Here is a 26,837-nt window from a genome sequence, read left to right as displayed (position 1 = left end):
ATGAGCCCCGGGCTGCTGCTGCTCGGCAGCGCCGTCCTGCTCGCTTTCGGCCTCTGCTGCACCTTCGTGCATCGCGCTCGCAGCCGCTATGAGCACATCCCCGGGCCGCCGCGGCCCAGGTGAGCGGGTGGTGGGGGCGGGGGCCTGGCTGGGGCTCTCGATCGCGGGGTCTGGGGATCGCGTCCGAGCCAGCGCCCGGGACGGGGGTCCAGCCTCGTCTTGTACGCACCGCCAGCTCGGAGACGCAGGCCCGGAGAGGGGCGCTAACTATTCTTAGTAACAAATTACTCACAGCCGCAGCAGCTGCTGGGCGCCCACCGCGCTCGGCTGGGCCGCACAAATGTGTCGGCAGCTACAGTCCTGTCAGGTAAGCGCTGCTGTTACCCCATCGTTCAGACTTGCAGACTGAGGCTCACGCGGTGAAGTCACCTGCCAAGGTCACACAGTTTGGTAAGCCTAGATTTAAACCCAGGTCAGCCTGCTTTCAAAGTGGATGCTTCTAACTTAAGGACTTGGATAGGGCCAACCTGTCCAAATACAGAACACCGTACTTTCATCACGTTTCTCTGTGTCTGTGTTTCTGTCCTGGGACATTCCATTTGTCCTCGGTATTATCATTCCGATTTTGGCCACTATACCAATGGCTCCCATCGAAAGCTAACCTTGCTTTTTCTTTCTTTTCTTTTCCTTTCTTTTCTTTCTTTCTCTTCCCCCCACTCCCCACTTTTTTGTTGGAGACAAGGTCTCTCTTCAAAGCCCTGGTTGTTCTGGAACTCACTATAGACCAGGCTGGCCTCAAACTCACAGAGAGATCTGCCTGTCTCTGCCTTCCCGAGTGCTGGGATAAAAGTGTTGCTATGCCTGGTAACAGCTTTTTGAAGCTTAGAGTACATGTGATATGGCAATGTCCCAAGGGCTTCCCATCACTTTAGAGTTGAAGAATCCAGTTTCACGCGAACCATACTGCATAGCTAGCAAGCTGTTACTGAGTTCACAGCCAACTTGGTACCTGTCTCCTCTTGCCCCCTTTGCATACTTATGGCTGCCCCAAACCTGACTGTCCCCTACATGTCCCCATTGGATCTCCCCATTCCCTTTTTCTAGCCTGTGTGTGGTATCTTCTTGTTTTCATATCAAACAGGCTGTCCCAATCACTCTGTGTGAAGCCCGCCCCACCCTGGTTAATTTATAAGGCTAATACCCCTGCAATCACCTCCTTTCCACCTGTTGATTGCCCCATGCCAGACTGTGAGCCCAAGGAGGGCAGAGATGTTGGATTTGCTTGCGTATCTCCAGGGCCTGGCATGTTGTGCTTACTTGCCCAATAAATATCCGTCCAATGAATAAATAAGCAATAGTATTAGGCACATTTTTTTTAAGACCTCTGAACAGGAATATTCTGGAAGGTACCATCTCTAGCATGGCGGCCTGAATTCCTGTTTGTGGACCCGAGTGACCCCTGAGGCTGGAGACACAGGGGTCACTCTTCTCTCTCTGTGTCTCTGCCCTCCTTGTGCCCTCCTTTTGACCTTGGGGGTCTCCCTTGGAGCCCCCTTTGCCTTGCTTAATGCTTATATAGCTTTCACTCCTCCTAAATGGGCCTTCCCCAGGCCTGCACAGCTTGATGAAGAATGCTGACTCCTTAGGGAGGGGGCCTTCTGTTGGACCTCTGAGTGTGTGGTCCTCTCCTAGCGCCTTAAGTCACCTGTGACACCTCTTGTTACATGTCTGCCTTGTTCACTGTGGTAGCCTTGATGTCTCTCCCAGCAGAATCTGGTACCTGCACAGATTCCAAGCTGGATGGCAGAATTTCTAGGTTCTGTTTCCAAGTCATTCATCCACAGTTCAGAAATGAGCAAGCTCCTGTTCTGACACTGTCTTCTGAAACCTATGGGCTGTGGGCCTTTCAGACCGGTTTGGAGAAGGCAGGACTGAACTCTACTCACTCTCTCTTAGAAAGAAAGAGAGAAAGAGAGGAAGGAAGAAAGAAAAAGATATAATGTGCACACTTTAAAAATCTATCCTTTGAAAGTGTTTAGCTGAGCTACAGAGTTGCATAACCAGCATCAGTAATTCTAGAACATTTCTTTCACCCCCAAGAAGAAATGCTGTCTCTGCTGTCAAGCATGCCCTGTCTGTCTGCCTCCCCGGCATCCCTAGCACTGGTCTGAGTCTGTCTCCACAGGGGGTGGGGGTGGGAGTGGGGGTAGGGGGGTGGGGCTGTACTGGATGCTTTGTCTGAGTGGAGGCCAACCTGGAGCCCTTTGTGTCTGCCTCCACTTAGGACAATGTTTTTCAGGGTCATCTATCTTAGTTTGCATCTACTGTTGCGATACAACTCCATGACCAAAGGGAATATGGGGGGAAAGGGGTTTACTTCACTTTGCGGGTTACAGTTCATCATCTGGGGAAATCAAGGCAGGAACTTGGAAGTGGGGGTCTGGAAATAGGAACTGAGGCAGAGGGGTGCTGCTTCCTGGCTTGCTCCCCAGGCCTCAGCCTGCTTTCTTATACAACCCAGGACCACCAGCATAGGGATGCTGCCGCCCACAGTGGGCTGGCGCCTCCCGGGCCCCGCCCCACAGAGTGCCTATAGGCCACTTTATTGGAGGCATTTTCTCAATTGAGCTTCCTTCTCAGATGGACCTAGCCCGTGTTAGGTTGACAAAACCAGATAAAAACAACCCCGCATCTGTCTGTCCTGTGTTGTTGTTCTCTCCATCTCTTACGCCAGAGTCTCTCTGTGATTTCCAGGTGTGTGGAGGGGGAAGCAGTGTGAGGAGACCCAGGTTCTTTAGTAGGTAAACCGAACAGTACATATACATCCAAAGATTTGGATTCAAACCGGATTGGTGGTCAAATATAAAACAACCAAAAAAAATGAAAGTTCTGGAATATCTTCTGGCACAAACAAGAGGCCCTGGCATCCAAAGCCTGGACTCATAAACTGTGTCTGATAGGAAACCTGTGTAACAGCATCAGTTCCTCTGGTGTTCTAGAGCTGTGCCAGCTTGCAAGCAAGGAGCCCTTTGCCTGCAAGAGGCAACTGCTGCCCCCCCCCACGCCCTCCATTCTCCTTACTCTGCAGGAGGCCCTCCCCCAATTGCCTTTTCTGCATCCTACTGCATTGATCCGTGTAATAGCTGAGAAGTCGAGCCCCACATTCTGATCCTGCACAAACACTTTTTGCTTCTTTATTTCTGTCTCTGCTGCAAACATCATCAGCCCCTGCTTGCCCGGTACTGTGCAGGTCAGCCCTTGCTCATCTGGTACTGTGCCGCAGACACAACTTGATGACGAAGAGTCTTCTTTAGCCTAGTTTTAAAATTAATTTTGGGATAGATATCTTGGCATTGTCTTCCAGGTGGTCTGATAGAGGCCTTGATAGCCTTTTCTTCCTACTCAGAATTGCTGGTTCACGCGTTGCCTAGGATGCGGACTACTCTACAAAGCACAGACAGGGTTTAGCCACTGGAGAGCCTAGCTTCCGGTTCTGCTCTGCACCATCATCCAATGGACTTTACATTTCCAGCTGAGCATGACACACACACACACACACACACACACACACACACACACACACACGGTTCTTACCTGCGCAAACATGTGACGAATAGCCCGCTTCTCAACCATTGTGGGGACATCTCTCTTGTGGCCTTGCAGTAGACTATCTAGATGGTCCCTGTCCATTTATGACCCAAGTCCCTAGAATCCTTGGAGCCCCCACCCTCACCCCCCACCCCCGCAGCTGGCCAGCCACTCTTAGGTGAAAGTGGATGTTCTGGGAAGTGCTGCCCTGCCGTATGCAATCTATCACCAGGGCTATGACAAGTGGCTTCTCTGTGTGTATGTGCACACGTGTGGGGCCGGGGAGGGGCGGGGGTTCCCAGTGTTCACCTTCTTGTATCCAGGGCCCGGTCTCCCTGCTTGTTTTCTCCCGTGTGCCCCCTGCTGGAGCTGGAGGGAACTACCCTTAGTTCCCTCTGGCCTTTCCTAGTTTGCAGTTGACCCGGGTGTAGACCTTGGAAGGGAAAGAGGACTCAGGGTCAGAGAGACGACTCAGCTGAGAACATCCACCCCCGTTTGTATAGTCTTAGGAGCGATGAACGTCTGATTCTGGATATACAGCCCATAGTAAGTGGCGTCTGCAGCTCACCTTTCTCCCGGCCCCTCCCCCTCCCGAGGAGTGACCTCAGTTGCCTGCATTTCCTGCTCCAGCACATTCACCCACCCCTCTCCAGGCGGCTTCCTTGCCTTCCCTCAGCCGCCTCCCCCTCCAATCGCATGCTCAGCTTTGATTCTCGCCTCCCACTCCCCCCAGCAAATAGAGCAACCTGGGAGAAAGTCCTGCCCTCGCTTCCGCTGCCCACTTCCACCTACTCTTGTCGATGGCCACTGGCGCCTTGACTAAAGCCAGTCTGTCCCCCAGGCTCAGTATCCCCGCACCTTCCTCCTGCCTATACCACCAGCCTTCTTCTATGTCTCCTCCATCTGCATAACACGATACGCCAATCTCTATCTTGGAAAGCCTGTCTCTCCACCCTCTCTTCGCCCCCAGCTTCAGTCCCCCACGGCAGCCCTCTGCAGACCCTGCTGTGGCTTCCCACCAGCCTTTGAACTCATTCCCATTCAGCCTTGGCCGCTACCGCTCTACCCATGTTGCTGAAACCAATGCCAGCCCCAGGTGCCCACCCAACCCTAAGGCCCACCCCTGGCCCACAGACTGGGGGTCTCCTCTGTTCACCCACTCTGCTGCCCTCTACCTAGCAGTGTGACCTCACGTTCCTAGTTGCTGTGTCTTTGCTTTGTGACCTTGTCATGACCCTTGGGCTCTCTTTTTCTGTTTCCCAGCATCCCTGTGGCTTCGTCTGGATTCTGGCTGGAGCACCGAACCTTCCTGTGAGCCCTCAGTCCTGGGCTTAGCATAGAGTGTTCTCTGGGCTCCAGATGTTGTCTCTGCTTCCCATCCTATAAGCCAGTGGTTCTCAACCATCCTAACACTGACACCCTTTAATACAGTTACTCGTGTTGTGATAAGCCCCAACCATAAAATTACTTTTGCTGCTACTTCATAACTATAATTTTGCTACTGTTATGAATCTTGTTTGTTTGTTTTAAGATGGGGTTTCACTGTGTAGCCTTGGCTGTCCTGGAACTTATTCTGTAGACAAGGTTGGCCTTGAACTGAGAGATCCATCTGCCTTTGCCTCCCAAGTGCTGGGCTTAAAGGCAGATGCCACCACCACCCAGCTCTGTTATGAATCCTAATGTAAATTCGGACATGCAACCCTTGTGAGGTCGCGACCCACAGGTTGAGAACCGCTGCTATCTGCCCTTCATTTTGGTCCCCTGGCTGGCACCAATTCGTGGGTCTAAAGCCATGCTTCTGACTTTGTCTGCCTGCCTCAGGTTGTTACTTCTGCAACAAGAAAGTAGCTCAGGGTATCTGGTCACCCCAGGTTGGTGGATGTTGATAGAGAAAGAAGTTAAGCCAAAAAGAGAGAGATCTCCGGGAAACTAAGGCACAGCTTTCCTTGTAACTCTTGGTGCTTGTGTGGAGCTGTGGTCCCACAGCTGTTCATGGTCTGAAGAGGCAAAGTCATCGATGGGGCTCATTCTTTAGGCAGAACCAGGGAGGGCCAAAGGTCTCCGCCCTGAACCCTCTCACCTATCCACAGCTGGCCAGCCTGGCTCTGTCTGCATCTGTGTCGCCCAGCCTGGCTGCTGCGCGCTCTCTCTCTCTCTCTTTATTTTTTTATTCTTTATTCTTTTATTTATTTATGTATATGAGTACATTGTAGTTGTACAGATGGTTGTGAGTCATCTTGAGGTTGTTGGGACGTGAACTTAGGCCCCGCTGGCTCCAGCCCAAATATTCATTTATTGTTTTTTTTTAAAGATTTATTTATTATTATATTTAAGTACACTGTCTTCAAACACATCAGAAGAGCATGTCAGATCTCTTTTATCAGATGGTTGTGAGCTGCCTTATGGTTGCTGGGAATTGAACTCAGGACCTGTGGAAGAGCAGTCAGTGTTTTTAGTGGCTGAGCCATCTCTTCAGCCCAATTTATTTATTGTTATTCGTAAGTACACTATAGCTGTCTTCAGACACTCCAGAAGAGAGCATCAGCTCTCATTACAGATGGTTGTGAGCCACCATGTGGTTGTCGGGATTTGAACTCAGGATCTTCGGAAGAGCAGTCAGTGCTCTTAACCGCTGAGCCATCACTCCAGCCCCCTGGCTGCTGCTCTTTATGCCTCATCTCCACAGCTGCCGCTGCCGTCTCTGATTTCTCTCTGCACCTTGACCTGCCTTTGCTTCTAGTGTGGCTATAATGAGGATCCACTTAGGACCAAGTCAGAGCCTCTCTGTGCTTTGCTTAAAACCTTCCAGTGGCCCGCACCTCACTGAGGTCAAAGTGCACAGTGCCTTCCAGCGTCCACCCTCCCACCTTGGTGACCCCGCCTTGTGCCGCTTTCTCTCCTGGGACTCTACTTCATCATGGGCATCCTCCTGCTGCCCATGCACATACCTCAGGGCCATTGTACCCACTCTTCCCATTGTCTGGAATGTTCTATCTGGTGTCCAGAGATGTCCAGAATGTCACATGTGGTAGCCAAATCTCTCACAGCTGTGTCTAGCTTAAAAGCCACCTCTGTCTGTGTGAGTGTGTGTATGTGTGTGTGTGTGTGTGTGGTGTATAGTGTATGAATGTGGATGTGTGTAGAGGTCAGAGATATTGGAGGTCTTCTTCAACACTGTATGCCTTACTTCTTGAGACATCTTCTCTAACTAAACCCACAGCTCAACGATTCGGTCACACTAGCAGCCCGTGAGCTTCATCTCCTCAGCATGGGGATTACAGGACAATTGGCCATGCCTCTTTTTTTAAACACTGGTGCTTGGAATTAAAACTCAGGCCCTCATGTTTGCATGGTGATTTCTTTAACAACTGAGTTATCTCTCAGCCCCTCAGCTAGCCTATAAAGGGGGTGCTGTTTACTTTATTAAATGTCTGCCCCAACACCTGTCCCTGTTACTCTACTGCTCCATCACTATCCCATCTCAAATCTCTAGCCCAGGTTGGCCCCAAACTTTATGTAGCTGAGGATGGCCTGACTTCTGATCTTCCTCCCTCCACCACAGCATCCTGAGTCCTGGGGTTACACATGTGCACCACCGCACCTAGTTTATGCTATCTCGGGATGGAGGCCAGGGCTTCACGGATGTTAGGCAATCACTCTTGCAGCGGAGTCAGTCGCATCCTCGCCTGGTTGTTCTTCTGAGTCAGCAGAGTTCTCATTTAGTTGCCTTCCTTTGGTCTTTCCCTGAGTTCTGTGACCTAGAGTCAATATTCCCATTGTAATTTCACTGCAACCTTCCTCGAGAGACCACAAAGCAAAGAGGATAGAACGAGACACATGCCCACTCGGAGTGTGCATGAAGGTGACAGCAGCTGAAGACTGCATGTCCTGTCCCCGATGAGAGGCTGTGGGCTCCACCTGGTGCTTGCTGCATACACCAGGCAAACGGTTTCACTACTCCGTCTCCATCTGACCTATCAATAATGATGATAATGGTGACTGTGGTGTGTAACCTACCCAGGCGATGTTGGGGCTTGGCACATCATGAATGTCACAAGAGTGCCTGAGGCCACTGAATCCTTCCTCAGTGCCAGCCATCGACCTCTGACCAAAGGGACTGAAGTAAGACTACTCTCTAAGGAAGCCTTTGCTACCCATTGGACCAGGCTTTGCACCATTGGCACCTTGGGCCTGGTGCCCTCAAGCCAGCACCATGCCCCTCCCTCAGCCTCAGTTCCCAAGACCCCCTCTCCTGGTCCTGAGGGGAAGGGTAGGCACCCTGAGGGTGACTGCTACCAGACCTGATGTCTTCCTTTCTTCTAGCTTCCTTCTTGGACATCTCCCCTACTTTTGGAAAAAGGATGAAGCTTGTGGCCGTGTGCTCCAAGACGTGTTTCTGGATTGGTGAGCCCCAACTTGTCTCTTGTTTTTATTCTGGGTCTCTCAGCAGGAACCCTACTTTGTCTACTCCCCCACCCCCAGAAACTCTCAGTCTGCCTACCCTGCCCGAAGGCACCCGTGCCTCCTCCTAGGTCACTCTCCGTTCCTCCCAGGACCCAGCCTTACCCAAGTTTCTCCTACTGTGACAGTTCCCCTCAGCATAGAGGCAGATAAGGCTGTACAAAGCCAAGAGTGTCTGCTGACCACCAAGGAGCCTTAGAACAGCTGTTACAACCTCTGGGCCTCAGTCCTCTTCTGCAAACTGGCTTGGAGTGCAGTTACTGTTTGGGGTGTTATTTTCTATCTTTCAAAAACACTTCTAAAAGTCTGATATTGTTTAATTCCTGGCACATGCTTTTGTGGGCAGAAGACAGTATTTCATTTGTTTAATGGATGTGGAAAATGAGTTTAAGGGGTCCTGACTTAACAACGAGTTAAAAACAGAGATGAGACCCCCCAGCCCCAGCCCCAGCCCCAGCCCCAGCCCCAGCCCCGGCCTCCTGGACCCCAGAGCAAGCTGAGTGTCTCTTGGAATGGGGTGCTTTTGCTACTCCTCTCGACAGTGGGGCCCCACTGAGCCAGGGATCATGGGATGCGTGCCTGGGGGAATTGACAGTCACTTTGGTTCCCAGGGCTAAGAAGTACGGTCCTGTTGTGAGAGTCAATGTCTTCCACAAAACCTCAGTCATCGTCACAAGTCCTGAGTCAGTCAAGGTAGGAGATGCCTCTGCTGCCATGTTCTCCCTTTCCCTGGTTTGTGGGCGACACTGGGCCCAAGGAATGGATATTGCTCTTCCAGGCAGCCTCCTTTGAGACCTCTCCACTGATCTGTGACAGGCTTCTCTGCATTCTCCAGCCACCATGGATGCTCTTAATCTTCCCAGAGGTGGGGCATAAGTGTCCCCTAGATACAGGAGTGTGAGCCATGTTGGTACCCACTATCTCTAGGAATGGACTCAAATCTGAGCAAGGGACTTCATTTTTTTTGTGCCTCAGTTTCTTCATCTGTAAAGTAGGAATGATGGCCTCTTTTTTTTAAATTTTTTATTTTTTTATTTTTTTATTTTTTTGAGACAGGGTTTCTCTGTGTAGCCCTGGCTGTCCTGGAACTCACTGTGTAGACCAGGCTGGTCTCAAACTCAGAAATCCACCTGCCTCTGCCTCCCAAGTGCTGGGATTAAAGGCGTGCGTCACCACTGCCCAGCGAATGACAGCCTCTTACAGGCTTAAGAATGGGGCTGAATTGATGTGTGTGAGCCCTCTAGTCCACCCTGGCATACAGCAACTCCTCAGTATCACCTCTGCTGATCCCACAGGAGACTTATGGGTGTGGCTCTCTATATGCAGGGTGGCTGTGGTGACTCTGAGAGAGATAAAGTACAGTGCAGTACAACTCGAGATGTGTGCATGTGTGTGTGTGTTTGCGTGCACGTGTGTGTGTGTGCACATGCATGCATGTGTTAAGATTTATTTTAACTATGTGTTTATCAGTGCATCTGCATGTGTGTATGTACATGTGAGGGCACAAACTGTAGAATCTAGAATCCTGGGCTTCTGTCCCCAGGAGCTAGAGTGACAGGCATTTGTGAGCCACTGGGCTACAGTGCTGGGAACTGGATTCAGTCTTTTGTAACAGCAGCGAGAGAGTTCTTAATGTCTGAGCCTTCTCTCCAGCCCACTGTTGGTGGAGCTTGTTTTGAATTTTTTGGTGACACTGGGGATAAAACCGAAGGCCTGGGCTCTACAAGGGAACCAACCACCACTGAGCTTAACCCCCGGCCATAAGCTAGAACTTCACAGACAGATTGTATAGCTATCAATGACAAAGTGAGAAATCACTGAAAATACATTTATTTGTCTGGTGCAGTGTACACCTCTAACCCCAACACCCCGGAGACCTGGAGACAGTGGTGGGGGTGGGGACCTCCATGAGTTCAAAGTCAGCCTGGCCCACATAGTGAGTTCCAGGTCAGCCCAAGCTACAGAGTGAGACCCTTGTCTCCAAAAAAAAAAATGGTTTTTTTGGTTATCATTTACTTCTTTAAAGAGTCCCAGGCTTCAGCTTGACAAGTAACTTGCTTGCAGATGACTCTGATCTTTTCCAGGCTCGCTTGAAGGTCTGTAGTATAGGCTAGAACAGACTTGTCTCCAGGCTGGGCCAGCCCCTCTGAGAGGCCTCTCCTGAGGGTTTTGTGTCTGAGGCTGGTGTGTTCTGGCGAGGGCAACTTCAACCACCTGTGGTGTGTGTAAACGCTGAGGCCCTCAAAGCTGATGGTTGTCCATCCATTCTGCTATCTCAGATCACTCATTGTCACCGTGGATGTACACACACACACACACACACACACACACACACACACACACACACACACACATGCGCGCGCGCGGCAGGTTCATGCAGTGCTCAGGACCCCGTGTAGAGGGGCTCATTCTACATATAGCTCCTCTCCGGGAGGCTGGCCTGAAACTGCCAGCCTCCCGCAGCCTGCCCGGAGCCTGACGTCTTTCTGCCCCACTTAGCACGGCTGCTGGGCGCTATCTGGGTCTCCGTGAATGTCTTTGTCCTGGAATTGACTGGGCAGAAATCTAGAGTAGCCCTTGGTCACCGTGCCTTCCTCACCTCGCTCTTCTGTCCTCTCAGTACAGGGTTGCGCGTGACCTGTCCCGAGCATCTGACACTAGGCACATTACCCATTTCGTTTTGCCCCGTTTTGTCTGCAACAGGAGAATAAGTCCTTAGCTGTTACTGCCTCTGGTGTGGCACCAGCAGAGCTGACCAGAGGAAGGGGTGAGGTGTAAGGGTTTCATTGTCTCTCTCTTACCCACTAAACTCAGCTCAGTGGTCAATCATGGATCCCCGTGGGAAGCTGGTAGTGGCAGCTCGGTGGCAGGGACTCTCATTTAGTTTGGGAGGGGCTTACAGATGTGAGGGACCTTTGAAAGGAGTGGGGAGGTGGCGTTTGCTACCACAGTCGTGCCTGGGTGGGGGGATGGCAGAGCTTGATTTATAAACTCGGGTTTGTGGGGCAGGGCGGGGCTCCCTGGGTGGCTCATAGTGCGAGGTCAGCCACCAAAGTTCTGGGGTTTCCTTCCAGCCGAAAGCTTGGTTTGAGACCCCAGGGCGGAGCCCACAGGAACTAGAGAAATTCTCCATTCCTTCCCAGGGCTCCAGGACCAAGCTCAGTGTCTGCCTGGCCCCTGTGGCCCCTTCTGCCTACCCCACTGTCCCTAGGATGTGGACTGCCCTCAGCCTGGGTCTGGCATTGTCTCCTTGCTCCTGGCCTCTGATTGCCTGGTTCAAATCCTGTGTCCTCCACAAATATTACCTTGCTTCCATTTTCGTTGGTTTGTTTTTTGGCGCAGAGTCTAACATTGTCCAGGCTGGCCTCAAACTCACTATGTAGCCAAAGACAGCCCTGAACTTCTAATCTTCCCTCCTCCATCTCCAGGGCTGGCATTACTGATATCCACCACCATGCCCGTCCTGTGTGGCACTGGGGACAGATCCCGTGGTTTTGTGCTTACTGGACAAACACCCTACAAACTCAGCGGCATCCCAGACCTCTTAGACTGGTTCTAAATCTCTGTTTTTCCAGCATGTGTATCTGAGGGTTGATGAGGCAGGGAGTAAACTGAAGGCTGTTGATGTGCCCTTGCACTTATTGAGCGCTTGCTGTGTACCAGGCGCCATTTTCATGTCTCTTGCTGCAGAAGTGACTGACTCTCCACTACAACCCGGAGCAGGCAGCGCTCTTTGGCCATCATCATTATATAAGGAGCACCAGGGCCAGAGAAGGAACCTCATCGAGGGTTATGGAGTCAGCAAATATGGAGCAGAGTACTGAGCCCAGCCCAAGGCATTCTCTACTGGGCTAGACTGCCGCAGGGGCTGTTGGGTGGCGTCAATATTGATGTTGATACAGCTTTTGAGAGGCAAGATGGCCCTTCCTCCAGAAAGTAGTCCTTCACCTGAGGCTGTCTTGAAGCTGTTGACAGGGAACCTATCCTGAGGGTTTCTCCTGTGTTTCAAAGGCTTCAAAGCAGTGTGGGCCATTTTCCCGTGGCTTTAGAAGGCCTGGTGTAGGGTCCCATACCCACTCCAGCTGTGGGCTCACAGGATGGCCCCTCGGCACCTGGCCATGTATCTGTTGTGTTCCTTTGGGGCTGGGGCTTGGTGCTGGTGCCCGTGTGCTGAGTGCAGCCTCTCACAGATTGTGTTGTTGGGGGGGGGGTATTTAGAAGTTCCTGATGTCCACCAAGTACAACAAGGACTCCAAGATGTACCGTGCGATTCAGACTGTGTTTGGGGAGAGGTAAGCACCGGAGAAGGAGGGCCCCACTGGGAGCAGATCACATGATGCCTGCCCTGTGCATGGTGGCCCATCTGGGGCTTGGCATTCTTTCCCCTCTGATGCTGGGACATAGGGTCCTCCTTACTTTATTTATTTTGATGTATGTTGGTGGCAGGCTTAGGATGCACATAATGTTTTAAAACACATGCCACACTTCCTCCTTACCTGCTAAACAGACAGTGTCACACTCCCTGTCCTACCCACACTTACACCTATGGTCTGGCTACACTCACACTGTGAGGTAGCCATCACCCCACTGAGTCCCAGAACCCTTTCCTCAACCCCGAGGCGACTTCGTGCCCACCGAGCAGTGTCCCCCCCCCCACCCCCCGTCTCCCACCTTCTCTCTGGCACCCGGTTCCTGTCTCTTGCAGACTGTTTGGCCAGGGCTTGGTGTCTGAATGTGACTATGGGCGCTGGTACAAGCAGAGGAGAGTCATGGACTTGGCCTTCAGCCGCAGGTGAGTGTGTGGGACGGGGCCGGCCCTGCCTGGCCAGGCAGGGGTAGTGCTGGCTGGAGAGGGCTCACTGGTGGGGAGGCCTTGTTCAGGGACCTTATCCAGCTGAAGGAAAATTTGGAGACATCAGAAGGTAGGAGGGAGAGTTGAGGGAGGCCCCTATATTGCCATCTTGGGAACATTGAGGGCTGCATGACCCCAGTGGCCAGAGGAGGGGACAAAGATGGAGACCCTGCTATCCAAAACTGGCCCTACTCTGACTCTGGGTCTCTTTCTCTTTGTTTTTGTTTTTTGTTTGTTTGTTTGTTTTTTGAAACAGGGTTTCTCTGTGTAGCCCTGGCTGTCCTGGAAATCACTCTATAGACCAGGCTGGCCTCAAACTTAGAAATCTTCCTGCCTCTGCCTCCCAAGTGGTAGGATTAAAGGTATGCACCGCCACTGCCCGGTTTTGGGTCTCTTATTTTATTCATTTCATTTAAAAATTCTTGATGGTGCCTTTTTTTTTTTAATAACCCTTTGCCAGACGGTTGTGGTACACACCTATAATCCCAGCACTCTGGGAGGCAGAGGTAGGCGGATTTCTGAGTTCGAGGCCAGCCTGGTCTACAGAGTGAGTTCCAGGACAGTCAGGACTATACAGAAAAACCCTGTCTCGAAAAAACCAAATCCAAAAATAAATAAATAAATAAATAAATAAATAAATAAATAAATTAATAAATAACCCTTTTATTGAGTTATACATCACATTCTACATACTTCACTCACTTAAAATGTATCATTCAACAGATTTTTTTTGGTCATCATAGATCTGAGGCACAATTATCTCTGCATTCTTATCACACCAACTATCTGGATTCTCAAAATTTCACACACATGGACTAACACCTTCAGATTTCTCTCCTTTCACCAAGACTGATGGTTGATAGCCTGTGCTAATATTCACTTCCTTTTCATTGTTGAGTAATGTTCTACTGCATGGCTACTGTATGCTGTTTATTCAGTTAGTAGGTATTGGGTTGTCTCCACTTTGGAGCTATCAAGAACAGTCCCACCAGGACACATCGACACACAGGTTTTTGTGTGAGCATGTGCCTTTGTTTCCCTTGGGAATAAATGCCATTTGTAGTCATGGGGTAGCATGCTGAGCCTGTGCCTAACATTCTGAGGGAGGTAACACTTTACTTAGATATCATTTCAAATTTATAGAAAAAAGTCATTTACTCATGTTGACTTATTGTTCCTAGGACTATATTTGATTTATAATTTTGTTCTTGGTCCATGTGCATCCATGTGTATCATTCTGGATATGATGACATAAATACCTAGGAGACTGAGATAGGAAGACGGCAAGTTCTAGGTTAGCCTGAGCTACATAGTGAAACCCTGTCTCAAACAAACAAACTGCATTCATAGATATGTATATATGTGAATTGTTTTGGTTTTGTCCATTTGTTTTCTGAAATAGAGTCTCACTCTGTAGCTCTGGTTGTCTTGGAACTCCTTGTAGATCAGGATGGCTTCAAACTCACAAATGATCTGCCTTCCTCTTCCTCCCGAGTGCCAGGTACACAGTGTCCTGCAGCCTGGGCTTGCTCATACTCTCCTGGGGATGAGGCCTGGGTCTGCCTTCTTGTAGAAACAGAGTGACAGACACCCCATCCTCCTTCAAGAATTACCCCACAGTGCATCCTGAGAGTCGGACATATGGACAGCTGTGCTAACTTTGTCTAGAAGTCAGGGCGAAGGGTTAATGGGGGGGGGCTTGGCTGTAAAGTCACTCTAGAATGAATAACCTAGGGTCCTGTATAAATATTTCCTCTGAGTCATCCCTGTAACCTCTCCTATAACCTCTTTCTATTTTCTTCAATGTATCTTTTTCACTGTCTGGGATAGATGTCAATAAAACTTAGGCCTATCCTACCCTGCTGCTAGGCGGCTTTTAGTGGTTTTCAACTGAAAGATGTTGTCAGCCCCTCACCTCTAGTCTGCACCTACCTTACTAGTTGCCAGTTCCCACCATCCTGCAGCTACCATGTTCTTTTCTACAATGTGCATTCTCGAGGAACTTTCTGTCTGATACCCAACTTAGCTATCCTCTCCAGGGCTGTTTGATACCCAGCTTAGCTATCCCCTCCAGGGCTGTTTGATACCCAGCTTAGCTATCCCCTCCAGGGCTGTTTGATACCCAGCTTAGCTATCCCCTCCAGGGCTGTTTGATACCCAGCTTAGATATCCCCTCCAGGGCTGTTTGATACCCAGCTTAGCTATCCCCTCCAGGGCTGTGCTCACACCCCCACCATGGCGCCTGCCATACCCAGGCAGGGCTGTCTCTGCCAAAGTGAGGATGGAAAGGATAGCAGTGGAGACTGAGAGCCAGCCAGGCTCCATGAGTGAGAGCCAGCCGGGCTCCACGGTTCCTGCCCTCAGTTGTGAGGGGAACATAGATCCCAACCAGATGGTTCTCCATGGCATCCTGACATGAGGATCAGGCCTGCTTGCACATCTCTCTACATGTGCAGTCATATACATGTATGCATGTGCATACTCGAGTACCAGCACCAACATGAAGGCTCATAACTGTCTAACTCCAGGTTCCAGAGGATCTGAAGCCTTCTTCTGGCATCCACTGGCACCTGGCATGCGAGTGGCACACTCACACACATGCAGACAAAACACCCATACACATAAAATAAAAATATACAAATCTTAAAAAAAAAAGGGCAAAAATTACCCACATACACTTTTCTCAGATTATGATTCAACAGTTTTAATTATAAACATTGTTTTTTCTCGGTAAAACTTAGAAATATGTAATGGAAAATGTGCCATTCTACCCTCCTGCCTCCCGCGGCTGCTGGGATTGAGTTTGGAGCGTATCCTTCCATTTACCTAAGTTCTGTGCCTGGGAGATGTCCCAGGGCAGAGAACACAGTGGCTTTGGGAGCTGAGTTGCGTATGGCATCTGGGTCTCAATTCCCGAGAGTGGAATTAAACCACTTCATTAGACTCGGGCACTGTGGCTGCTCAGGAACAGGAGTGAGATGGGAAAGCCAGACAGGCAGGTAAGGGGGCGGACCGTGCAGGCAGAGGGGCAGGAGGGGTCCCATGGAGCTGTCTCTAGGACTGCAGGGGACCCCAGAATTTCACATTCCTTTGAAGTCAGTGGCAGAGGACTGTGAAACCATTAAGGCAGGGGTGGGCGGAGGCAAAGGGACAGTGTCCATTCCGGTTCAGTTGCTTTGGCTCCAGGCCCAGGCTGGGAGCTGGTTTGGGAGGCTGGCAGGGCCCACCTGCCTCCCTGAGGCAGAGTGGAGGGAGCAGGGTGGTGAGCCAGGGGACGCCGGTACTGCTTCCCCAGCTCCTTGGTTAGCCTGATGGAGACCTTCAACGAGAAGGCGGAACAGCTGGTGGAGATCCTAGAAGCTAAGGCGGACGGACAGACACCCGTGTCCATGCAGGACATGCTGACGTGTGCCACCATCGACATCCTGGCCAAGGTGATGGGTGGTGCTGGCCGGTGGGGGGGTGAGGAGGCTGGGGCACAGGGGTTGGGGTCTCCTCGCTCCCTCCTGCTGTAGCTCAGCCACTCTCCTCTGGGCTCTGCATGGTTTCCATTCGTTTCGTCTCCTTGGTTATTAAAAGTGACCTAGTTTGAGATTGGGGTTCTGGCTCTGGCTCCAGAAATGCACCCTCAGAGGTGCTGGGACTGGCTTCAGCTGGTCTAGGAGCTGAGGATTTCTCTGGCTCCTTTCTCCTCTATACCCCTGCGGGATGGGGCTGGTCTGGTCACGGTGGACTTGGTAATGAGGTAGCACAAAGCCCGCCTGGAGGCAGCCAGTGGAGTCGTGGCCAGTGCACTGGGGTGTGGATGTGCACCTCTGGCAAGGCTACAGCTCAGGGAGAAACAGCATCGGGCCAGGGAGCAGGCAGAAGCGCAGGACTCCTCCTGGGTCACGGTCAGGAGTGGGTGACACAGAACAGGGCCCAGGTCTCCAGCTGCCTGTGTGAGGCTCTGTGCTGCCCCCATCCCCCTCCCCCTCTCCAGATTTGACCTCAACTTTCCCTCCCACAGGCAGCCTTTGGGATGGAGACCAGTATGCTACTGGGCGCCCAGAAGCCCCTGTCCCAGGCAGTGAAGGTCATGCTGGAGGGTATCAGTGCGTCTCGTAACACCCTGGCGAAGGTACTGCCTGCCCCTCCCCGTGACCCCACTGTATTTGTGCCTCTGCATGTGCTGAATCGCCTCCTTCAGTGACTTCTTTCAGAATGGGTTTTGTGTGTCAGTGTTTCCAGAATGACTTCTGAATCTGCATTTGCATGCCCCACCTAAGAGCGGAAGGACATGATCAGAGAGGCAGAATGTAAGTCAGGAGCTAATTTTTGTCTTGTGTTAAACAGTCCCCCAAAGCAGGCGTTCTAGGGTGCTGTGATGACTCCACCGTGTCAGATGTTCTGGATTCTTCTGTCTTTGTGTTCCACTGTTCTCAGCACATCACCTCATTGTCATAAGATGGCTGTTGTAGCTCCAGCCATCACTTGCTTATTCCAGACATGAAGAAGAAGAAGGGAAAGGTGATTCCTGAGCCAATCTCCGGTTCCCTTCTGTTCCTGGGGTCTATGAGCTTGCGGCCCCACTCGCCACTCCATCTTTACAGCCTCTGACTTCACTTCGCTCTGGCCCAACTTCTCCAGCCCTGACCGCCTCCCTCCTGCGGGGCCCTTTCTTCCCAGCGCTGCATGGAGGCAGAAGGGCCTCTCTTCCCATCCTTTCTAGGGATTTGGTGCAGGAGGGGAAAGCTCATGCTTGGACTCAGTCTGCCATCTTGTTCTGGTCTGCCTGGCTGCTTGATCTTTTCTAGAATTTTCTCACGTTCTCCCCAGCACGCTGCTGTATGGACTTCCGGGTGGGGCCTGGGGAGGGACCCGGGGACCTAAGGGCCGCCTTGAGCTGGGGCTCTCCTTCAGTTCATGCCAGGGAAGAGAAAGCAGCTTCGGGAGATCCGAGAGAGCATCCGTCTGCTGCGCCAGGTGGGGAAGGATTGGGTGCAGCGCCGCCGCGAGGCCCTGAAGAGGGGCGAGGACGTGCCGGCCGATATCCTCACGCAGATTCTCAAAGGTGCGGGTGCGGGACAGGCGGGCACCCGGGAGCGGGCCTGGGCGGGCTGGGATGCCCCTTCCCACCATCCAACGCTCCTCACCATTGGCTCTGCCTCTGGCTTCAGAGGAACCGATGAGGCTGGGAGCCAGGGCTGCCGTGGGGCTGCACGCTGAGCGTGTCCTTGCCTTTCAGCTGAAGAGGGAGCCCAGGACGACGAGGTTCTGCTGGACAACTTTGTCACCTTCTTCATTGCGGGTGCGTAGCTTGTGGTGTGGCGGGGCCCAGGCTTTGCTCTGGGCACCTTGATCCTGACTCAGCTCAGGGCTTGTCTAAGCCTAGCTCCCCGCAGGTCCCAGGGGGAAGGGAACCCGACTTGCTCTCCTTGTGACCTAGCGAATGGTTGGTCTGTTTGGGAAGCTGGCTTCTTCGTCTCAGGAGAGCTTGGCTGTAAATGTCGGGTTGCCCCATTTCAGATTTATTCGGATGTATTAGCTTGGTATAAATACGTGCCAATAACGTTCACTCGCCTGCTCATCTGAGTATTACCGCTCACCTAGAAAGCCCCTCCTCACCCCTAGCAATCCGGCAGGTGCCTCCTCCTCATGGATGCCCTCAGCAATTGCCTGCTGAGCACATTTTGGCCCAAGTAGAAGCGTCCTCATGCCCTGAGTCCCCTCTGCCTGCGGCTCCTGATGTGAGGTGATATTTATCTGAGTTGATCTGGTGAGGGCTGTCTCCTCCACTATAAGGGCGACCTGTTCCACAATAGACTCCCCGGCCCTGTGCAGCAGGGACCCCCCCCTAGATGGGAGGAGATGAATGGATGCTAGGGGGGCCCCGGGGAACAGCGGAGGACAAGTCAAGGTCCCTTGGCAGGAGTGGACAGACTCGTTCTGTTGGCCGGGAGCCTGCCACATGGATGAGATGTGTCCAGGTGGGCAGAGGCCATCCAGAGGCCGCCTTAGAGCTGCACTGCAGGGCACCCTCCTCACACAGGTCCAAAGCAACTGAGGACCGGGGAATAGCTCGGTTGGTAAACTGCGCACCATGAGGAACCGAGTCGGAGCTACAGCACTCACATAAAAGGCTGCGTGCGTGTAGTGGTATTCACCCAAATTCCTGTGCAGGGAGAGGAGGTGGGATCCCTGGGACTCTCTGGCCAGCCAGCCTAACCTAATAGACCCCCATGCCTGGGGGAGACCCTGCCTCACAAAACAAGGTGGATGGGTGTCCAGGAAGGACACCTGAGATTGACCTCTGGTCTCTGCATGCATGCACACACATGCACAACTACAAACATGTGTGCCCCACATACACACACAAAGAGAAAAGCAAGCACAAAACCACACCTAAAGGGATCCAGGTCGGGTGCAGGAGGCCCAGACAGCCTGAAGCTCACCCACCCCCCTTCCATCTGGGACTGCTGCTGTTCTCTGGGCCCCCCACCTGTGAGCAATCCCTCCCCTCCTCACAACCCACCCTAAGCCTGTGTGAAGTCAGCGGGCCAGGAGGGGATGCTCGGCCGCGCACACCTCAGGCAGCCATACCTCAGGCAGCCATACTTCAGGCAACCATACCTCAGGCAGCCATACCTCAGGCAGCCCAGGGCCAGCCGGGCCTCGCCTGAGCTGACCTGGCTCCTGATTCTAGGAGCAGGTGGCCTCCCGTCCCTGTGCCAGCTGGCAGTGAGAGGGCTGGGCTGGGCACTGGTGCCTACCTGCTGAGCCACTTGCCCCTCTCAAGTGCCCCCACGTGACTCAGTGCCCCTCCCTGCAGCCAAGTCACTCTTGGAGGAGCTTGACCCTGTTGATCCGATGGCCTCCTGCCTGGCCTCTGAGAGGCCTTTGCTTGGGCGGTCTCCTGGGACTGGAGGGGTGCCTCCCTTCTTGGACCTTGGGGCTGCAGAGGCTTTGGACAGACCCTGCTGCCCTGGGGGCAGGGCAGGGCAGGGCCTTGGGCTCAAACACCTCAAATTTCAAGCGGTTACTGGCATCAGCCTTTTGAGACAGGGTCTCTATATAGACCAGGCTGACCTCAACTCAGAGACATCCACCTGCCTCTGCCTCCTAAGTGCTGGGACCATAGGTGTGGGCCACTAGCACCATTCTTTGTCTTGTCTTTCCTGTAAAACAGGGCCCCTGTGTGGAGGATGGAAGGAACAGCTCTCAGACATCTAAGTGGAGACATGGGTAGCCTTACTCACCCACTGGCTAGTAGAGGGATTGCAAAGACAGACAGACAGACAGACAGACAGACAGACAGACAGACAGACAGACTGTCTCCTTCATATCACAGCCATGGGAAGATGTGGACTTTCAGATGCTACCAAGAAGCTGGGTGGCATGGCAGGGCGTGGACAGCCCCTGCGGTCTCCCCTAGAGCGCGCCTTCCTCTTTCAGGTCATGAGACTTCTGCCAACCATCTGGCATTCACAGTGATGGAGTTGTCTCGCCAGCCCGAAATTGTGGCAAGGTAGGAAGGCTGCCCTTGGGACTGGCAAAGGGCTTTTCTGACGTCCTTCCAAGAGCTACCTGTCCCCACACACCATGGCTGGAACTCTCCAACAGACCTGCTTCCTTTTACCCCAGGGCCTTTGTACTTGCTTCCTGGCCTAGAGGCCTCACTGCTTTTCTCTTGGAGAACATGTTCTCCAGAAAAGGCATCTGGGATCCCTGACATAGGCATCACCTCCCACCCCTAAACTGCCCTAGCCCAGCACCGTTTCCCCCAGGGCACTGTTGGCCCCGAGTCTTTGCTGAGACCAAGAGTTTTGGGCCAGCAAGAACTGTGGTCTCATTCCTTCCTCTGTGCACAGAGCACCCCAGCTGTGTCTGATTACCAGCCCTTCGGTGGCAGGACCAAGGAGGGTAGTGGAGTGGGACGCGGCACCTGAGCTGGTCAGGTCCTAGCTGGCTTCCTTTGCTGGGTACCCTCAGGAGTGTCAGTTTGCAGACAGACCCAAGCTCAGAGCCTGTGTCCATGCAGGGAGCTGTAGGAACTCTTGGGAAGGGGAACAAGGGATGTTATAGGCATTGATGGTCATCAGCAGGAAGGAAGATGAGAGATGGCATGAGATATAAAACAGCTTGATGGGGAGCTGGAGAGAGGACTCAGTGCTTATGAGCACTGGCTGCTCTTCCAGAGGACCCAGGTTTGGTTTCCAGCACCCACATGGTGGCTTTCAACCATTTTTAACTCTAATTTCAGGGGTCCAGTGTCCTCTCCTGGCCACCACAGGCATTGCATGCGGTACACAGACATACACCCAGACAAAACACCAATACACTCACAATTTTATAAACAGCTTATTGGATTTTAAGTAAATATATGTGTGTCAATACATGTGTGTGTGTGGATATGAGACTTTGTTGCAGATTGAGGTGTTGCTCAGTCATAGAGCACCTGCCTAGCATGCACAGGCCCAGATTCTATCCCAGACACTGGGAAAATATGTCACATTTGAACTATTTTTAAATTCAAAGTCCAAAGACACTTATAAACGCGTTGACACTGTGGTGCAGGCCTGGCTATCACCTCACCCCAGGGATTTGTTTTTTTTTTTTTTATCTCCCCAACTCAAAACACTGCCTTGTTAAAACAGCGGCCTTCTCCTGCCCCTCAGTACCCCGATCTATCGAGGTATCTGGTGACAACAGCATCAGTCAGTGTGTGTGTCTGTCTGTCTGTCTGCATCACATTAACTCAGCACTGGGTCCTCAAGGCTTGTGCCTGTTGAGCCTAAGTCAGAACTGGCTTCCTATTTGAAAGTCTAGATCTGACTCCATCATGGTGGTGGAAGAGCCCTGGCTTCTCAGGACAGGGTGACATCCAGGCAGCTCCTGTCCCTCACCTCCCACTATTATTATGTCCATAATCCCGCTAGCTGCAGTGATTATGATATGGGTGTGCAGCTCCACCCTCAGAGATTGCTGGCTATACCCTGAGGTAGAATTACCAGACAATAATTCTGACTCTGATTTTGTGGGAGGCTACCACCCCTCTTTCCACCGCAGCTGCATAGCTCTCTGTCCTCCCCATGGTCCGCCCGAACCCCAGCCCCTCCATGCCTCCGCATTATTGGCTGTTCCTTGGTCTTCCTCTTTTCCTTTCACCTCACTGCCATGCTGATGGGTGTGAAGTGTCCAGACCCACGCCGAGGTGCCAGCCTCCAGGGAGCATTCTTGCTGGTGTTTCTGCTGTCACCCTACCGTGCTGTACCTCTGAGGCCTGGCATCAAAGCACTGAAGGCTACGTGGGGTGTGTTCTTCCCTAAGGTTGCATTCAAGCAACAAACAGGATGGCTCTTTTAAGGCTCCGGGAACATGGTTCCTATTTGCCGTTAGCCATGGCCTGATGGCCTGGCTGCGATGCAGCTGCCTCCCCCAAGGGGCCGGGCAATGTGTGGGAACCCCATGCCTTACTCTTCAGTCTCCCTGTCACACAGAACCTTAAAGTGCTCGGGCAGAGCTTCTCTCCAAGGTGAGCTTCTCTGTCTTATGTGGCAGGCTGCAGGCCGAGGTGGATGAGGTTGTGGGCTCCAAGAGGCACCTGGACTACGAGGATCTGGGGAGACTGCAGTACTTGTCGCAGGTGTGCAGTGTGGGTGAGACACCTCTGGGCAGCTGCGGGAGTCCGGGCTGCTGCCTCACTGGGCCCTCCATGGAGCCTAGGCTCTCCTGGACTCAGTCGGCAGGATGGAGATATCCTCCCTCTCCAAGAACGCAGCCAGGTTGGAAAGTGGTCCTTTAGCAGTCATTTAGCGCCTGAAATGGTGCTTCAGCAAAGCCTGGCTGCAAAGCTCTTCTCCTCATCCAGTCAAGTGCAAGGCTTCCCTGTGCTGCAGGCTGCCATCTCTGGGATGAGAGGGGCCCTGCCTTCTGGTCCAGCTAGTCCAGTGTTGCCCCTGTGTCCTGGATAGTGCCCCTCTCCTTTAGACTTCAGTTTCTCTTTGGTCACACGAGGGGTGGACTCTGGCAAGGCTGAAGTTCTGGGAACCTGGGCCGTCCTGGGACATGGTGTGCACTGGGAATGGGACGGACCTGAGCACACTGCTTCTGGTCTTGGTTTCTCCTGATTTCCCACACCGTCTTCTCGCGTGTCTTCTGCAGGTCCTCAAAGAGTCTCTGAGGCTGTACCCACCAGCGTGGGGCACCTTTCGTCTGCTGGAGGAGGAGACCTTGATTGATGGGGTCAGAGTCCCTGGCAACACTCCCCTTCTGGTGCGTGGGGCCCTCAGGTGGGCTGGCCTGTTTGTCCCTGGGGTGGTCAATCTGGGACTCAGGGCAGGGCCCCCTCAGGTGGGCTGGCCTGTTTGTCCCTGGGGTGGTCAATCTGGGACTCAGGGCAGGGCCGCCACGTGCCTCTTCCTACCACGACACTCAATTTCCTGGCTGCCTGTGTCTGTCTGCCTTAGTCTCCCTGTGTCCTGTCAGGCCTCTTCTCCCCTTCACATGTGCAGCCAGAGATGCCAGCAGACAGGTCTAGAAAGCTCTACACACACACACACACACACACACACACACACACACACGGCTGTACACGGCTGAGGCTTAGTCACTTTCCTGGACTCCAAATGGAAGAGGGAGATATGGGGTATTCTTAGCGTTACCCTGTCCCCATTGTGTGTATGTGTGTATGCATGTGTGTGGGCATGCATGTGGGCACTCATACATGTGTGAGCCTGAGGCTGATGTCAGGAATCGTCCTCCCCTGACTCCTGACTCCAGGCTCTCAAGCAAACCCAAAGCTTTGCGATGTGGCTGGTCTCTGACTGACTCGCTCTGGGTCTGTCCCCGCCTCCCGAGGCTGGGGTTGTGGCAGGGCAGCCGTGCTCACCAGGCATTTTAAGGGCTTTAGAGGCTCTGGACTCTGGTCCTCGTGCTTCTGTAGCTGTGCTTTACCCGTCTCCCCAGTCTCTGCCCCCAGCCCCATTTTCTTAGCTCTCCTCCCTCCTTGCCACCCTAGCTCCCTCTGCCCAGACCTGCTGCGTCCAGCTGGACTGTGCGGTTCTGTCGTGTGGGCTTCTCTCAGCCACTCAGTGGGCTCATTGGCAGGGAGACCCCCTCACCCCTCTGCATGCCAGTCACCCGTCCCCCGGAGTAACTGATGCCCTCAGTTTAGCACCTGCCTTGCCTCCTTTATGCAGATGTGGGTGGAGCCTAAGTGGACATGCCCACTTAATGGCGTTCCTGCTAGCTCTCAGCTATAGGCACAGCTCCCTGGTCACCTCTGCCCCAGCCTCAGGTTCCCGTGAATCTGGCTCACCCTTGCACAATAGTGGGTGATGGGAACCAAAGTCAGTCTATTGGTGTGCATGGGATAATAGCTCAGCAAACACCCCAGTCCATGGTAGGTCCCGGCTCCTCACCCATGCCCAGCATTCCCACTTGCTCTCATAGCTCAGCTTTAGGCTGCTGCTCTGGCAGGGATGTGAAGCGGGCAGCCCGGCACAGCCAGTGCCCATAGCCCAGTTAGGGGGCACATTGCTTTCCCAGGGCTAGGCACATAGGCCTTGAAGACCCAGGGTGTAGGTGGTGCACCAGCTCCCTCAGGAGGCGCCTTGGGTTCAGGTGAAGGTAGTGGGGCTACAGCTCCCCAGTTCCTGCTCTGAAGGCTGAAGTGAGCCTGAGGTGAAGGAGGGACCAGCCTCCAGCCATCAGGAGGAAGGTGCCTCCCAGCACCAGGCCTCAGTCTGTGGCCACCCAGTTGTTGGGTGACTTCAGGTAAGTTTCCAAGCTCTGTTGTCTCATTTGTAAAACAGGGGTCACTGGCTGCTGCAGGGCTGTGCCAGGCAGAGACGGCACAGCACAACACACAATGGTAGTGGACATTATCACAGTGTCCCCTCTCTTCCTTGTTGAGGTTTTCCAGGGAGGCTGTGGAATGTCACACCTGTCTAATAGGTAGAAAGGTTCAGTGTCCCATGTCACCCCTGGGGCCTGCAATGGGCTGGGAGGTGCAAGGGGGACAGCCTGGGAACCAGAGACACCAGCTCCTTTGCCCGGCAGTTCAGCACATATGTCATGGGGAGGATGGACACCTACTTTGAAGACCCACTGACTTTCAACCCTGACCGCTTCAGCCCTGGAGCACCCAAGTAAGTCCTTGAGCTGCTTTGATGGGGTCTGGGGGTGAAGCATCATCCCGGAGGGGAGGCCTCTGGACTGAGCTACCTGTATCCACAGGCCCTCTAGAGCCCGGGAGGGGGTGTGGGCGCCATCACTTGCTCTCTCTCTCTCTCTCTCTCTCTCTCTCTCTCTGTCTCTCTCTCTTTTGGAGACAGGGTTTCTCTGTGTAGCCCCGGCTGTCCTGGAACTCACTCTGTAGACCAGGCTGGCCTTGAACTCAGAAATCCGCCTGCCTCTGCCTCCCAAGTGCTGGGATTACAGGCATGCACCACCACAGCCCGGCCATTACTTGCTCTCTTAAGTTCCTTTTCTGTTGCTGGGATAAAACTCTGGCAACTTTGGCTTTGTCAGGGGAGGGGTTGGCTTAGCTCACAGCTTAAGGATGCGTCACTGGTGAAGTGACAGCAGAGGAGGCAGTGGAGGCAGAGGACAGGCCATGGCTACGCCAGTGCTCACTCCACCTCTCCATCTTACCCAGGGCATCACCCAGGATGCCCTGCCCAAGGGTCGTGCCACGCAGTGGGCGGGGCTTCCCACTTAATACTGTAATCAAGATAATGGTCTCCAGGCATGCCTCCCGCAGCTTCTAGATTCTGCCAAGTTGATGATCAACATTTACTGTCTCACCGCCGGAGGGGCAGGGGCAGAGCTCAGCAGTTTTCTGAGGATGGCTCTGCCCCAACCCCCTCCGGCCCAAGCCGGTCATGGGAGGGGGCAGTGGTGTAGCCGCCCTGCTCCTTGGACTGAAGGGCCTCTCTCCTACAGGCCCCGGTTCACCTACTTCCCCTTTTCCCTGGGCCATCGCTCCTGCATCGGGCAGCACTTTGCTCAGGTAGGGGGCGTGTTGCTTGGGGGCCTCCAAGAAATGACTACAGGGTAGGGCCGGGCTGGGGCCTGGGAGGGCGGGGGGGGGGGCTGAGCATGCCCGACAGGAGAACAAGAACGGAGAATCTGCATTTGTGCCTCTCTACGCCTTTCTCTCTCCTGTTCCCCCCTTTCCCACCCTCCTTCATCGTGTCTTCGCTGCTTCCTCCTCCCCCTTCTCGCCCCTCCCTCCCTCTACGCCCCTCCCCCACAGATGGAGGTGAAAGTTGTTATGGCCAAGCTGCTTCAGAGGCTCGAGTTCCGGCTGGTGCCTGGGCAGCGCTTCGGCCTGCAAGAGCAGGCTACGCTCAAGCCACTGGACCCCGTGCTGTGCACCCTGAGGCCCCGGGGCTGGCAGCCTGCACCCCCACCCCCACCCTGCTGAGCCCTGGGAAGGTTCAGACTCCTTGGACCAGGGCCTCATTGGCCCCACTGCTGCCCATGGCCACCCACCGGCACCCCTGACCCTTCTGCCACCTTCCATGATGGCTCCTGGCGAGCCCTGTCCCCTCGCCTGCTTCAACCCTCAGTGCTTCCTGTCATCCGCTGGCTTCTCAGCTCTTTCTGGTGGGCCCTGCCTGACTCCCAGCTGTCACCATCGTCCTTCCCAAACCTCTGAACTTCTGCACTGGCCACACCCTCAAAAGAGACATCCTAACTCTTGCTCATCCCTAAACTCAAGTGACACGTCCCCCGGGAAGCCCTCCTTGCTACCCACGGCCAGGCCAGGGTCTCTCCTCTGTGCTCCTACCTCTAACACACTGACCACACTGTATTGTGAATGTCTGCTCATGTGACCAGCTGCCCTGCCAGGCTGTGAGTGCCACAGGGCAGGGTCTATGTGCACTTTGCCTCTGAGGGCCCTGTTGCTAACTAGGGTCTGGATCAGAGTCGATGCCTAATAAACGTG

At 53.3% G+C, this 26,837-nt stretch overlaps 1 protein-coding gene across 1 annotated transcript; it reads left to right on the top strand.

Annotated features, from left to right (window-relative positions):
- Positions 1-26,837, top strand: LOC127686962 (cholesterol 24-hydroxylase). The gene is made up of 15 exons (XM_052185100.1): positions 1-119; positions 7,912-7,992; positions 8,661-8,742; positions 12,268-12,341; positions 12,755-12,841; positions 16,197-16,335; positions 16,911-17,021; positions 17,804-17,954; positions 18,129-18,191; positions 20,336-20,408; positions 22,442-22,526; positions 23,045-23,155; positions 24,944-25,032; positions 25,829-25,895; positions 26,142-26,837. The coding sequence occupies exons 1-15, from the start codon at positions 1-3 to the stop codon at positions 26,310-26,312; spliced, it is 1,503 nt and encodes a 500-aa protein (XP_052041060.1). The 3' UTR covers positions 26,313-26,837.

The sequence above is a fragment of the Apodemus sylvaticus genome, chromosome 6, assembly GCF_947179515.1.
Source record: "Apodemus sylvaticus chromosome 6, mApoSyl1.1, whole genome shotgun sequence".
In the NCBI taxonomy this organism is placed as follows: Eukaryota; Metazoa; Chordata; class Mammalia; order Rodentia; family Muridae; genus Apodemus; species Apodemus sylvaticus.
Note: the sequence above shows the minus strand (reverse complement) of the source record. Positions and strands in the feature narration are given on the sequence as shown.

Coding starts and splice junctions, on each gene's coding strand:
- LOC127686962 (XM_052185100.1), top strand. CDS start 1: ATGAGCCCCGGGCTGCTGCTGCTCGGCAGCGCCGTCCTGCTCGCTTTC. Junction 120..7,911: donor CCCGGGCCGCCGCGGCCCAG/GTGAGCGGGTGG, acceptor CCTTTCTTCTAG/CTTCCTTCTTGGACATCTCC. Junction 25,896..26,141: donor TCGGGCAGCACTTTGCTCAG/GTAGGGGGCGTG, acceptor CCTCCCCCACAG/ATGGAGGTGAAAGTTGTTAT.